This window comes from Carcharodon carcharias, chromosome 11 (genome assembly GCF_017639515.1).
Source record: "Carcharodon carcharias isolate sCarCar2 chromosome 11, sCarCar2.pri, whole genome shotgun sequence".
NCBI classification, from domain to species: domain Eukaryota; kingdom Metazoa; phylum Chordata; class Chondrichthyes; order Lamniformes; family Lamnidae; genus Carcharodon; species Carcharodon carcharias.
Window position 1 is genome coordinate 103,810,574 of NC_054477.1, and position 13,902 is coordinate 103,824,475.

The window sequence follows — 13,902 nt, forward strand, 5'->3', positions numbered from 1 at the left end:
CTGTAAAAGTGATGTGGTGCTTGCTGCCTGCGTAGCCTGGCGCTGACAACCATGAGTGCTGCCTGAAGCACGGGAGGCTAACAAACCCCGAACTCCCAAATGAAGTGCAGGTCGCCAGGTGAGTGTCACTTATGTACCTTTGTGAAACATATCGGCGTGAGCTCATGAGCCAGCATGGGGGGATGATTCCAGTGAGCAGGGCTTATAATGAGATTGTAGTGTATTCAACTTAGCTTCCTGATTTGCAGCAATGGGAAACGTGGCCTGTCATTGATGGGTGGAGCAAATGACTGCAAACTGGTTTTACAATGACATCTTCCCAATATCTTCTGCTCTTGCCTGCTATGACGCCTGCCGCAAATAGGAGCAGAAAATCCTGGCTATAAAATGAGATTCACTAAGCTTGCCTGACCTAGAAAATATTATTACTCTGTCATAAGAGTATTTTCCTAGATAATAAGTATTCATACACCTGACACACAACTGTAATGCATGGGAAATGTCTGTCATGCTTGAAAATTTTACAATTTGTGCAAAGTGCCAATGACATCGGACTCAGATAACCAATATCTATTGAGTTACTCAAAGACAGGTAGGAATATCCAACAATCATAAACCTGCAGCTCACAAATAACTCAAACAGTGAAATCACTCAATTTATTCAAAGCTAACAATCAACTTTTAAGTGTCTTGTTGTTGAAACATTTTTTTTCATAGCCATGTTGCGTTGTCAGTTAGCTGACAACCAAAAATGTATCATATAACAAACCCATAAACCCATTCACCAATCATGTAAACTTGTGCATAAAATTTCCCCAGTCTTGTTGGAAACCTGTCCAGTAAGTTATATAATCGGAACAGTTACAACAGAGAAAGAGGCCAGTCAGGTCCATGCCATCTCTATGAAGAGCAATTCAACTTGTACCATTCCCTTGCCCTTTCCCCATAAGCCTGCATATTTTTTCTCTTCAGCTGCTTTCCAAGTCCCTCTTGAAAGGGACTACCCTCTCAAGCAGTAACTTCCAGATCATTACTGCTCACTGGATTAAAAAAATGTTTTCTCATGTGGCCTTTGGTTCTATTGCCAATCACCTTAATTCTGCATCCTCTTGTTCTGAACCTTTCAGCCAAAGGGAACAGTTTCTTTCCATCTACTCTGTCTAGAGCTCTGATGATATAAAACACCTCCTATCAAATCTCCACTTAACCTTCTCTTCTCTAAGAATAACAACCCCAACCTCTCCAATCTATCCTCCTAACTAAAGTCTCTCATCCCTGCAACCATTCTCATAAATCCTTTTCCCCACCGCCTCAAAGGTTTCTACACCCTTACTTCAGTGCATTGCCCAGACTTTGAAGCTGAACCAGTGTTCTATTAAGGTTTACCATAACTTTGTTGTTTTCGTACACCTGCCTCTATTTATAAAGCCCTTCCATCTTCACTAATTTGTGCACTTATACCCCCAGATTTTTCCCTAGCTCTGCCTTAGAAATGTAAAGGGTGTTAATGCATTTCTTTGGAATTTGATTATCTGCAGGCACAGAGGGCATGAGCACCTCTTTAAAGGTAACTAAGTCCCTGCTGATTTCTGAAGGTTAGAAATTCCTCTGAGATAAGTCATGGCTAGTCAGGGTAAATTCTTGGTTCATTTTTTAAAAAATAAAATAATTTTGTAGAGTAGCCAGGATTTGATGTAGGTATATATTTTCTTTTCTGTCTTCTGGACGGGACTGTATTGTTACGGACAAGGAGAAGTGGCGGGATAACTTTTCCCCATTTTTCTCTCTTGGTGGCTGACCACAACAAGATATATTTTAAGAAGGAATGTTTTAAACCTTTTAAGTGTTGTCATTTTGAAGAATAGACATGAACAGGCTTTCTCGGTAAGTTTAAATCAAAAGAAAGGGAAACATTTGTTTATGCAACAACCGAAAAGTAAAGGCAACAAAACACCCATTCCCTCAAATACTCAGGCACACATACACACAAAAAAGATGTGTTCTAGAGAGGAAATATGCACTTAGATTACTGGCAGAGCAACAAGAAACAAGTCATGTATTCTTAACCAATCATTTAAGATGAATAATGTTGCAGAATTCTTTGTCTTGGTTCTTTGAAGGCAAATGGAGGTTGGAAATTTTTGGGTTTTTCATGCAGAATTGTTGCTCAGCTTCTGTAGAGAAGAAATATAACCTTGCAGGTGAAAACAAATTAGCCCCTCTTTTCACTGAGATAACTGACTGTTCGAGGCAGGGTACCTTTCTTCTCATTGGGTGATGATTTCTCTGTGTTGCTGGTCCTGGATTGCCTTGCTGGATTCCCTTGTGGAGTAATAAGGTGTCAACCCCTTCTCCTGTTAGTTTTGTTCATGTGATGGCAGTTTCAATGTGTCCCTTGTCCATATAATAGGTTGGGGCCAAGGTGAATGGTACACAATGGGGGGGATGATTGATATCCCATCAACGTGCCAGTTATGATTAACTCAATGAAAGATCTCATTTGACATTCCTTCTTCATTGCTCCGACAGATTTGGTGTACATTGTCTTTTAAATCCCTTCCCTTGAAATGGTGAAGGACAGTCAATTTCCACCTAAAAAACCGACTTGCATTTTTAAGTAACTTCCCAGACATATTGGGTGGAATTTTCCCAGAATTGCACTAAGTCTGGTAGCAGGCGGGTAAAATGGAGACCTATCCGCCGATGAAAATGGCAGGTTTTCACACCATATTGTCCCAAGCCCACCTCATTATTTATTCATCCCCAGGAAACACGCAGTTTCCACGGCGGGGGGGCTCTCATTCGCCCGCTCACCATCACTCTGCTGTTGCATCACACTGGCCACCATCTTTAAAAGGCAGCCGCCAGCAAAGTATTCATCGCCACCAGCTCACCACTGCTGCCCGGTGGACATGGCCAGCAAAGGAAAAAAGACTGCAACCCCCCACTTCAACGACGGGTCCCTTGAGCAACTGCTGGATGCCGTGGAAGCCTGCCAGGATGTGCTCTACCCCTGCTCTGGTTGCAGGATGGGCAGCAAAGTCACCGACCCGGCTTGGGAGGTGGTGGTCAGCGCAAATGCCCTGCAGAGGAAGACAGCCACCCAGTGGCGCAAAAGGATGAATAATCTCCTCCAATCCACCAGGGTAAGTCACTCTTTTCATCACTCCCAACTCACACACTCACAAACCCACCACGCACCGACAGGGCCCTCACTCACTGCCAGTGAAAGGGGCATCACCAATTCACTCTTTCACACACACTGCCATTGTCCTCATCCCGTCCATGGGACCACTCACCACCCACACACACCAGACATACTTATCATCTGGCCCGGCAGGCGTCCTGATACACTCTCCCCATGCAGGACAAACTGGCTCACAGGAGGGAAAGGTCGCAGACTGGCGGAGGGATGCCGGAGATCAATGTTCTGACAGAATTCGAAATCAGAGCCATCCAGCCGGCTGGCGATGACCGGGACTGGTCCCATGCTGACAGTGAGGTTGGTGCTGCTCTACCAAGTGAGGATCCAGCAGTGCAACATCCATCAGACATCCATGCCGTGAGTGATGTGTCTGTCCTCTTTCACAAACCACAGCCATGCACTAATTATCTCCCTTTGCTTTCTCAGGCATATCTGCCAAACAGTCACAGAGTCCATGACCCAGGGTCTCCAATCGAGCTCCGAAGAAACTCCTGAAGAGGAATCTGGAGGCACCCTCCCTGAAGTCCTGTCACAGCGCTCACCCACACCATCCACCAGTGCAGAGACACACACCTCGGTGGGACCTACCTTTAGAGTAGCCTTGGGATCACAATCTGGGGAACACCTCACACTTTCTGATCCACAGCAGGCGGAGGCAGGGACTTCCCAGGTCCCCGGCACCCGTAGGGCTGCTGGAGGCCAGAACTTTGCTGAGTCCGAGTCAGATGACAAGCCTCTGGACTCAGTCATATCACAGTTGCTGGAGCTGCAAAGGCAATCTAGGGAACATCAGGAAAGGATGTCCATTGCACTCCTCAGATTGCAAGGCACAATGGAAGAATCTGTCCGTCTTCAGGCTGAGATGATAGCGCCAGCATTGCAACGCACTGAGGTTAACACTGGCAGGATGGTGGCCACCATGGAGACCTTGGTCCAGGACTTCACTCCTGCACTGTTACACGGGCCTAACTCCAATGCTGATGTCATAGTTGGTCTCCAATAGTGTGTACACTAGAGAGGTGCTGGGTAGCTCGATCTCACTCCAGCTACCCCTTCCGCTCGGAGTCATACAGGGGCCCTTGGGCACCCATAGGGAGGAGGATCAGCAGGTGCACACTCCGTGGCCATCCACCCAGGTGTTTCTGGGAGTGACTGGACCATCCAAATTCCCTCTTCCTGTGACTTCCACAGCTCCAGCTTCATAGGCCGAGGAGGGTGCCACTGCCACACAGCAGGACCCAGAAAGCAGGCCGGGGCCCTCCAGGTCTTGGCCCTCCAGAGGACGCACCCCAAAAGCAAAACGGACAAGGGGTCACAGTCAGCAGGTTGCCTCCATCTCCGCTGTGGATATCCGGGGAGCACCTAAACATAGCGGCAGGGTTAGGAAAGTTAGGTAATGTTGATCACTTGTACGTACTGTCCACTATTGCCAATAAACTCCTAACAATGTCTCCCTGCCTGTAGCTCCTTGTTCGGATGAGCAGTGTTCTTGTCACTCAGATGTGAAACGTTTCTGCACAAGATAAAAGATAGGTGTCTCAATCCAGGGCCTCTTCCCTGTGCTCTGTGCATCCTTCATACCACAGTGATGATCCAACCTCACATTCCCTGGAAACATTACTGATGCCTGCACCTCAGCGGTGCTGGTCATTGCTGCCAGAATGTAGTGGGCAGGTGCCACAGAGTTCTCTCATACTCTTCGTGTGCTCTCAGCTCCTTTAAGGTGGGGCTGGCCATCATCACACCAGCATCTGCACCCAGTGATGCTGTGCACCAGCTCCTGAAGGGCTGAGATGCTGAAGGTGGACACAGCATCAGCTGCATCTAAAATTTCAGGGCTGCATCTCTGAGATGGCCCTGATCATGGAGCGCAATCAAGCTGCCCTCAGCTAGACAGGAGTCAGACATTCTCAGAGACTACATGAAGATCTATGGAGTGTCCTCGCTGCATGTTGTCATCATCCTCCTGTGATCCAGCGACTCTTAGGGTTCCACTGCATCTCCATGACAAGAGCATCCTCACAGAGGGTATTGGCACTGCCATAAGCCAGACCAGCGTCAAACGTTCACAACTGCGATTTGAGGATCTATGGAGACAACCCATTGCATGTCGTCGTCATCCTCCACAGTGAGGACCCCCTCAGCCTCATCCCCATCAGCGGCATCCTGATCGGAGGAGATGTGCAGCTCCTCCATCTTCTCAGCCAGCTCCTCTTCCTGTTGCAGCGCCAAATTGTAAAGGGTGCAGCAGACGACGACGATGCGTGACACCCTCTGTATTGCAGGGCTCCACCAGACCAGTCCAGGCAACGGAACCGCATTTTTAGCATCCCGATGCACCAAACTGCGAGCTGCTGCATGAGCCTCCTTATAACATTGCTGTGCTGCAGTCTGAGGCTGCCACACGGGTGTCATCAGCCACGGCCTCTGCAGGTAGCCCTTGTCCCCACAAAGCCAACCCTGCAGCCTCTGTGGACCCTGTAAGACTGCAGGGATCTGCGAGCGATTCAGGATTTAGGCGTCGTGCACACTCCCTGGAAACCATGCGCACACCTGCAGGATGTGTTTCTGGTGGTCGCATACCAGCTGTACGTTCAGTGAGTGGAAGCCCTTGCTGTTGATGAAGCCCATCGTGTGGCGACAGAGACCTGAGCACCACATGGGTGCGGTCAATCGCACCCTGCACCTGTGGGAATCTCAAGATCAGGGCGAAGTCAATGGCCCTTGCGTCCTGGTTGTCCCGGTCCTAGGCAAAATGCACAAAATTGTGTGCCATGGAGAAGATTGCACCCATTACCTCATGGGTACATTTGTGGGTTGCGGATTGTGAAATCCCACAAAGGTCACCTGTGGAGCCCTGAAAGGAGCCACTGGCATAGAAATTGAGTGCCGCGGTCAATTTCACAGCCATTGACAGTGGATGACTTCAATGTCCCCTAGGCGCCAAGTCCTGCAGTAAGTGGCAGGCAGCATCTATAGACACTGGGTGTCACTAGGCACCGACCAGCCACAGCTCGCTGTTGCTCCTGGGCAACGTGTGCAGGAGCCCCTGCTGCCATTTATTCATGAGGTTGCTGCACCTGGCTGCACAAAGGCAGGAACCTCATTCACTCTCTCCTCAGTCTTCTACGGTCTCTGTAGGCCATCAGGCATACAGCTAGGTCACCAGGATCCATAATCCTGACGTGGTCCTCCTGCAGCATGAAAGAAAGAGAGAAGTTATTATCATGGCTGTACTTAGCACCTGTCCTGGCCCTGTGTGACCACCCCTTAACCCTTCCCGGAGAGTGCTGGTCACCCCTCAGATGGCCAGAGATGAGTGCGCTACATGGCTGCCCTGTCAACCTGCGACGTGGGGGACACTGGTCCAAACCAGGATGCTGAGATTGGAAGAGGCTGTGAGCGCCTCCAGCAGTGGCTGCTACGTGGCCAGCATTGACCAGGAGATTGTACAACGTGTGCAGTCCAACTGCTCCGCGGTCCAATAAAGTGGTGGCGTACTCAAAATCTGTGCCAGGGGTTCGGGGGATGATGTAAGGTATGGAGCACTTGGTGGCCCTTTGGTGCCTCTGTATTGCTTGCGTGGGCAGGCAGGCTAGGAGCCTGACCCCAATCATATCACTGTGGCTGCGCCTGATCTGTCTTAGTTGCAGAGGCATGGTCAGTTTATACAGGTCCCTAATGCGTGGCCACTTCCCTCGCTTACCCTGCCCACCCCCACCTCGATGTCTGTGCGTGGGATGCAGTGCCAGGGAAGCACTTGATCCCCCCCCGCCACACCGACAATGGTCGCCTCCGAGGCTAGCCAGCACTTGCCCTCAGACACGCACACACACACACACACCCCCGCCGCAGCCTCAGCAGCCGCCTCTGAGGCCAGGCATCAGTTGCCCCCTGCGCCTTGTAAACAACAGGCAAGCTGTTGAGAATGCTGCTCCTCACTCACCTCAGTTCCCCCAAAGTGAAGGCCACCAAGTGCACGTGGCCTGCATATTGTTGTGAAACACTTCAGCTTGCTTTCCCGCCGATGTGGATGGATGATACAACCGGGTTCCAAGAGCCTGGCAGGACGGCCTTTTAATTATATGCTGATGTATTACAATTAGCTCCCCGCTGACCGATGGCAGGAAACGCGGCCCACCTTTAGCAGGCTGATCGGACAATTGCAACCTGTCTTCACGCCGTCGTGAAGCAGGTTGTGCCATGTTTTCCGCGCATGCTACATATCACACCCGCCGCCAGCGGTCTCGGCAAATTCCGTCCATTGTCTCTATCTCTCCAGAAATGACAAACCAGTCACCTGACTTTCCGGAAACCATTTTAAGAGAGTACAGTGTCCAATATTCCATTTTGCTTCCCTTTTAAAAATAGAGTCCACAGACCAACTATCTGTGCGGGCATGATTTGATCACTACAATATCAAGAAAACCTCCCATCTCCTTAAGTGCTCGGTGCCTCTACTTCTGTGTCAAGGTCACCTCCTGGCTGATTACATTTAAAGCTCATGCTGCAAGAGCAACACAGCTCACTTTGTAGGGTCAGGACCTGGAATTCACCCAGATATCAGGCTTGCAAGCCCATATTGGAAATCAGCCCCAAGACTTAGATGAGAATACCAAGTGTAATGCATCCTATTTTGTTAATGTTACAAAATTAGGAGGGAAACTAAGATGTAAAGAGGGCGCAAAGAGGCTACAAAAGGATATAGACAATTTAATTGAGTGGACAAAATCATGGCAGAAGGTAAATAATGTGGAGAATTGTGAAGTTATCCACTTTGGTAGGAAAATAGAAAAGCAGAATATTTTTTAAGTGGTGGGAAATGTTGGTATTCAGAGGGACCTGGGTGTCCTTGTACAAGAATCACAATTAATGGGCAAGTACAGCAAGCAACTAAGAAAGTAAATGGTATGTTGGTGTTTATTATAAAAGGAATGAAATACAAGAAGTCTTACTGCAATTAGTAAAATCTTGGTGAGACCATAACTGGTGTGGTCTCCTCACCTAAGGAAGAAATTGGAGAGAATGCCACAAAGTTTCACTAAATTGATTCCTGCAATGATGGGCTTGTCCTAAGGGAAGATATTGAGTGGTCTAGACCTCTATTTTCAAGAGTTCAGAAAAGTAAGAGGTGAAAGGGTTGAAATGCTAAAGGGGCATGACAGGGTAGATGATGTGAGGATATTTCCCCTGGCTGAGAAGCCTAGAATGCCAACCTTTGTGCCTCTACCCACTCCTCTGTGGCCCTTCATACCCTCCATGCCAACTTATGCTCTTCTACCCACCCTACTTGGCCTTTCATACCCTCCATGCCAAGCCATGCGCCCCACCTACCACACTTTGCCATTACACTATCCATGCCAACTCACCCAGTATCCACCATGGGCAGACCTCACAACTCATCCTGAGATTAAATAAATTAAAGCTCTTATGTGTCTATTGATGAATTCACGATTTAAAAAAAACCCAATCACTACATTTACTTCCTTCAACTACTTAATCCGTTATTAAGCAAGCATTTGTATTCATAGCCCCACTTCAAAGATTGTATAAGCACTTGTAGCTGTCAGTCAAACTGTGAACTGGCAGGCACCCCACTGTGATAATGATAGGTTGTCAATTCAGTCATTCACCACAAATCCTGTAATGACAACACTCAAGTTTATGCCAACAGACCGAGTAAAATAGCAAGCATTGTTTTATTTCATGTGGCACAGAGTTTTTCTTCCAAAAAAATTAAAAGTCAGGAAATTTAAATCCCTTGACAACCTAACAGTTCCCTTGACAGCTTTACAATTCCAATCAGCTTGACAGTTCCAATGGGTTTATCCACTTCTTACACATCTTCATGTCTTCTTTTCAGCAACCCAAAGGGCACCTTACCTCTTTCAAAGAGCACTTGAAATCTCCCAAAGAGCACCTGATCTTTCCCAAAGTTGTCCCTGGGCCCATCCAAAAGGGTACCATATCTCTCCAAAGAGCTCAGGCAGTTTTAGACCTTCTGCACGACCCACAGCTCACAAGCCTATTTTGGACCCCCCAGTTATGAAAATCAGATCTGTTTAAAGGCAGTAGCACTTCAATATGTAAACCACGGATGTGAAAACTACAACCCGTTCCTGCTCCCGCTCCCCAACCTCCCCTGGTGAAAATGGTAGGCGCTGGGTTCAGGAGTGGTACTTCCAGATTTCGGCGCCATTTTGGATAAAACAGAGACACTCTCTGTCATGGTGAAAATTCAGGCCACAATATTTGTAATGCTTGCAAAAGTACATCATACTCAACATGATAAATTCACCCTATTAGCATAGTTCAACTAAAATATTTAAGATTTTTTGTTTTAAACCTGTCTTCAAATATTTGCACAGAACTAATGTATCAATATTAAGTTCATATTATGATCTTTTTATTCAGCTGGTTATTGACCAGACCACTTGCTACATCATAGAGGAGCATAATCGCTTTATTTTCTTGCTGCTACACATAGGTTTTTTAGGTAAAATTAGCTAACATTGAATTCAAGGAATATATAATAGATAATTTGTTTGCTTCAAATGACAGATGATCTCCTGAAACAGTGATTCCATTTAAATTACATATAGTAAATAAAGGTCAACAATGTTCTCAACCTTTCGCAGGTGATTTGTTTAGATAAAACCTTTGTTTTCTGATATAAACCTGCTTGTCTGTAAAACAAAATGCCAATACAGGAAGTATTAGCTTTTGAGATGTGTTAAAGAATGATTGATTGCATTAATGCCAGCCTCATCATCTCTGTGAGACTAGTGGAGTGGAGAGAGAACATGACAAGAATGTGACATAAATAGTAGATTGCATTGACCTTTATTTCTGATCTGTGGAATAAGTCTTTTCATTTTCCATGACAATTGTTCAATCAGCACTGCAGTCTATTAGCAGTGGAGCTCTTTAACATGCGAAAACTAGCAGGCAGTTCTAGTTGTTATGCATCTCATTGTGTGACAAAATCTGTTCGATGTAGCTGTTGATCTTCCCCACTGAAAGCAATAGTCACAGGTGAATCAATTCAACTTTGGTCTTTATTTAATGGCTATGAGCAAACCTAAAACATGACTAATCTTGGTTAAAAAAAAAGAAAGCTGATTTATGACAAAGTTAAGGGCTTGTCTAGTTCAGAAATTGCTGGTTTTAGTCATAACATAGTGATCTTCCCCTGTTCTCTTTGACATTGCTATGGTAACCCTCAGGGCTGATAAAATTCCCTCAATCCTTTTCCACAGAGGGTGATGAGACAGGCGTGATGGATAGCCTGCTAGAGGCCCTGCAGTCAGGTGCTGCATTCAGAGACCGAAGAAAACGGACACCAAGGCCTAAAGGTGAGTTCTGTACCTATTTGATGTTGCTTCTAAGGGAGTTAAGGCAGATAGTGCTCATGCTGTTCCCCAGAAAATAAACTTTTTAGAAAAGAGACTAAAATAAAGAGGCATGGTACTGTGGGGTGCAGACCTGTCAATGCCAGGAGCATACTTAATCTTCCTCTTCTGATGGCTAATGTCAGAAAGATGTTAATTCCACTTGGCTGTTGTCAGTACTTGTTTGCAAATCAGAGCTGTGAAGTAAACTTTGTGTGCTCATTATGACATGTTTCATGTTCAGAAACATATGTAACTCATTCATCCCTGTAGCCTTGATACAATTAACTATCAAAATTCACAAAGTCTCTCAATGAGTGAAGTATTTAATTTATGTGCCTGCTATTTGTAACCACTAGAGAATATCCTAAAAATTATACATTTTTCAATATTTTGACACATTTTACTATTAACTGCCATTTCACTTTCATCACTTTGTTTTTTGGCTCTTACAGATACTCGACAAAGTACAAGTCCAAATTCACAATGGCCTGTTTTGAAGGCTTGGAACCAGGGTAAAAATGACTTTCTAATATGCATGCTTCTTTCTTCAATTGTGCCCAATTCACCTGAATTATTTGCAAGACTTTTGTATTTTCCATCTACTTTCATACAAATGAACCACTTTATATTACTGTATTTCAATTTTTGCACACAAGAGGGATCCACTCAAAGCTGCCTTTCATACACAAATTTTTTTGGTTTAATGCAATTTCATTTATCGTGTCATTAAAGCCTAGTAAACACTTTATTCTACAAGTGGGCTTTGAAAAACATTTGAAGAATTTTAAATTAAGATTGAGAGTAAAAATCAATGGACTAAACAGCCCACTAGGCTATGTTCAAACCTCTTCCGATCTCATATAAACTATATTTTAGTGAAATAAGCTTCATCTTCTGGTCAACAAAGCCCATTTAACGTTGCATCTTCTGTTTACCTCGTATGCCAATTATCTGGATTGGGTCCCAACTTTCCATAAATGTAACTTAATTTGTCATTCTATTCATACGTCTTCGTGAATATTGTGCTTCTTTCCCAGCTCGTTTAGCTCAGCTCTTTCTATGTTTGTCAGTCATTGAGCTAAAACAGAATTCAGACAATTACTCTAATGTATATATAAGTTATTTTCCATGATAATTTAGGATTTCGCAGCACAATTTTGTGCTACTTTAGATTGATCAACCCAAATTAATTCCAAAATGTGGACTGGATTACTGGCAATATCAAAGGTGCGTCCTGACCTGCAGGGATGTATAGAATCTTAGAAAGGTTACAGCACAGAAGGGGGCCATTTGGCTTATCGTACCCATACAGGCTCTCTGTAAGAGCCACTCAGCTAGTCCCCATCCCCTACTTTTTCCCCACAGCCCTGCAATTTTCTTCTCTTCAGATAAATACTCAATTCTCTTTTGAAAGCCGCAGTTGAATCTGCTTCCACTACACTTGCAGGCAATGCATTCCAGATCCTAACCACTAGCTCCATAAAAATGTTTTTTCTCATATCACCATTGCTTCTTTTGCCAATCACCTTGAATTGGTGTACTCTAATTCTCGATCCTTCTGCTAATAGGAACAGTTTCTCCCTACCTTCTCTGTCCAGACCCCTCAAGATTTTGAACACCTCTATCAAATTTCCTGACAAGGTGCCATGTAACTTTCAGGACCAACACTCACTGCACTACTGCAAACTTGAAAGCTATTGAGGCTTCAAAACCAAGTTTTAATCTCAATGTATGGCATTTGGTGAATTTCTGCAAAATCATTGCTTTTACTTTTTCTTTCATATTTTGTTACTTGTTTTTTGCCTAGTTAGTATGTTAGGAAAAAAATTGCCTCTATTTTGAGTTAACTTTGTTACTTCCTTTGTTGGAATTGCATTGAAATTTACATCTTTTAAAGGAAAAAAATTGTTAACTATTTGGAGTAAATGATTTTTCAATCATCTTCTCTATCAAAAAAGAAATTTAAGGTTTGAAAATGTCCTGATGCATGTTAATGATTGTTCTGTTCAAGCCAGCACTGTCTTTTGTGCAATTTGTTAATTTAATAAAAATGCACAGCATAAAAATCCTCCACAAGAAATGCACCAAAATGAGTGGAGCTGGGGGAGTAAGTGTTGCAGTGTACTCTCACTTCAGAGCAGAATCTCATCAGAGTCTGCATCCCATTCAATAGTCCAACATTCTTGCTTTTGCTTGCTGTAGGCATACAAAGGAAATTGTGGTAGGAAATTAATTCAGCCCAATTCCCAACTACATGCTTCTCAAAGCTGCACATACTTGAACTTACATTGATTGAAAGCCTCATTACAAGAAACCTTAAATGTAGGTCATATGGCAAGCAAAAATATGGCAATGATGGACCCTGTGGAGCCAGGGGTGCTATTCAGAGTTTGGGCTAAGGTAAATTATTGGGTCAGAACAGAGATAATCTTAATCTGCACTGGATTCTTGCTATTTCTGGTGTTGGAATGCTAGATTCTGGTACCAACCAACAAAGTTCCTAACCGTTCCATTCACTGTGATACTATTCCTCACTATGAAGATTAGCCAATCATGAAAAAGCTTAAAAGACTTAAGGTAACACAATTGCTATCCCATTTACCATAATAACCTTTACTGCCTTCAGTGTGTTTTGAAGAAACTATGAAATACAAACAGTGTTTACAGAGCACAGAAAATCAATAGTGTACCGGGCATTTTTTTGTTAAACATATTCTAGTAAAGTAACATCGTAGTTGTCTCTATGGATAGTTGAAATTGATTGTAAATTTTCAGTTTTAACAATAAGTACTTTGTTTCCTTGTTGTGAAATGACATTCCTTCTTCATAAAAACAAATCAAAAGATTTTTTATTTTGTTGAATTATCAAAAACATCTGGCAGCAAAAATAAGTGAAGGACACAGTCCTCTAAGGGATTTACAATGCACTCTTCCAATGCAAAAGGAACCACCATTTGTGGGGGAAAATTACCCTGACTGTGTTCTACTTGCTCTGCTTTTGGCTACAGCTCACTGGCTAATCTGTTTCCAGGCTTTCTCTGTTGGTTGACATCAGCTCTTGCTATGTTTGTCAGTCACTGAGTTAGAACAGACTTCAGGCAAATAATGTAAAGTTTATAGATTTCACAGTAAAATATACTTGCTGACCTTAAGTTAAATATTTATTCATTTCTATTACATATGAATAATACTAGACCTATTGTATCACCATTCCTGGTTTTGCTCATTTAAAAAAATGTTAACATGATTTAAAAATGGTGTTATGCTAATAGCAAGCACCAGAAGGCCATGATTTTAAACTGT

The 13,902-nt window shown here is 44.2% G+C and overlaps 1 protein-coding gene across 1 annotated transcript in view; it reads left to right on the forward strand.

Annotated features, from left to right (window-relative positions):
* LOC121284432 (protein diaphanous homolog 3-like) overlaps window positions 1–13,902 on the forward strand; it is a 784,525-nt gene that overhangs the window by 648,943 nt on the left and 121,680 nt on the right. Inside the window, exons 26-27 of the mRNA XM_041199892.1 lie at window positions 10,465–10,560; window positions 11,052–11,111. Coding sequence (XP_041055826.1) covers window positions 10,465–10,560; window positions 11,052–11,111 — 156 coding nt within the window. The remainder of the gene's footprint in view (window positions 1–10,464; window positions 10,561–11,051; window positions 11,112–13,902) is intronic.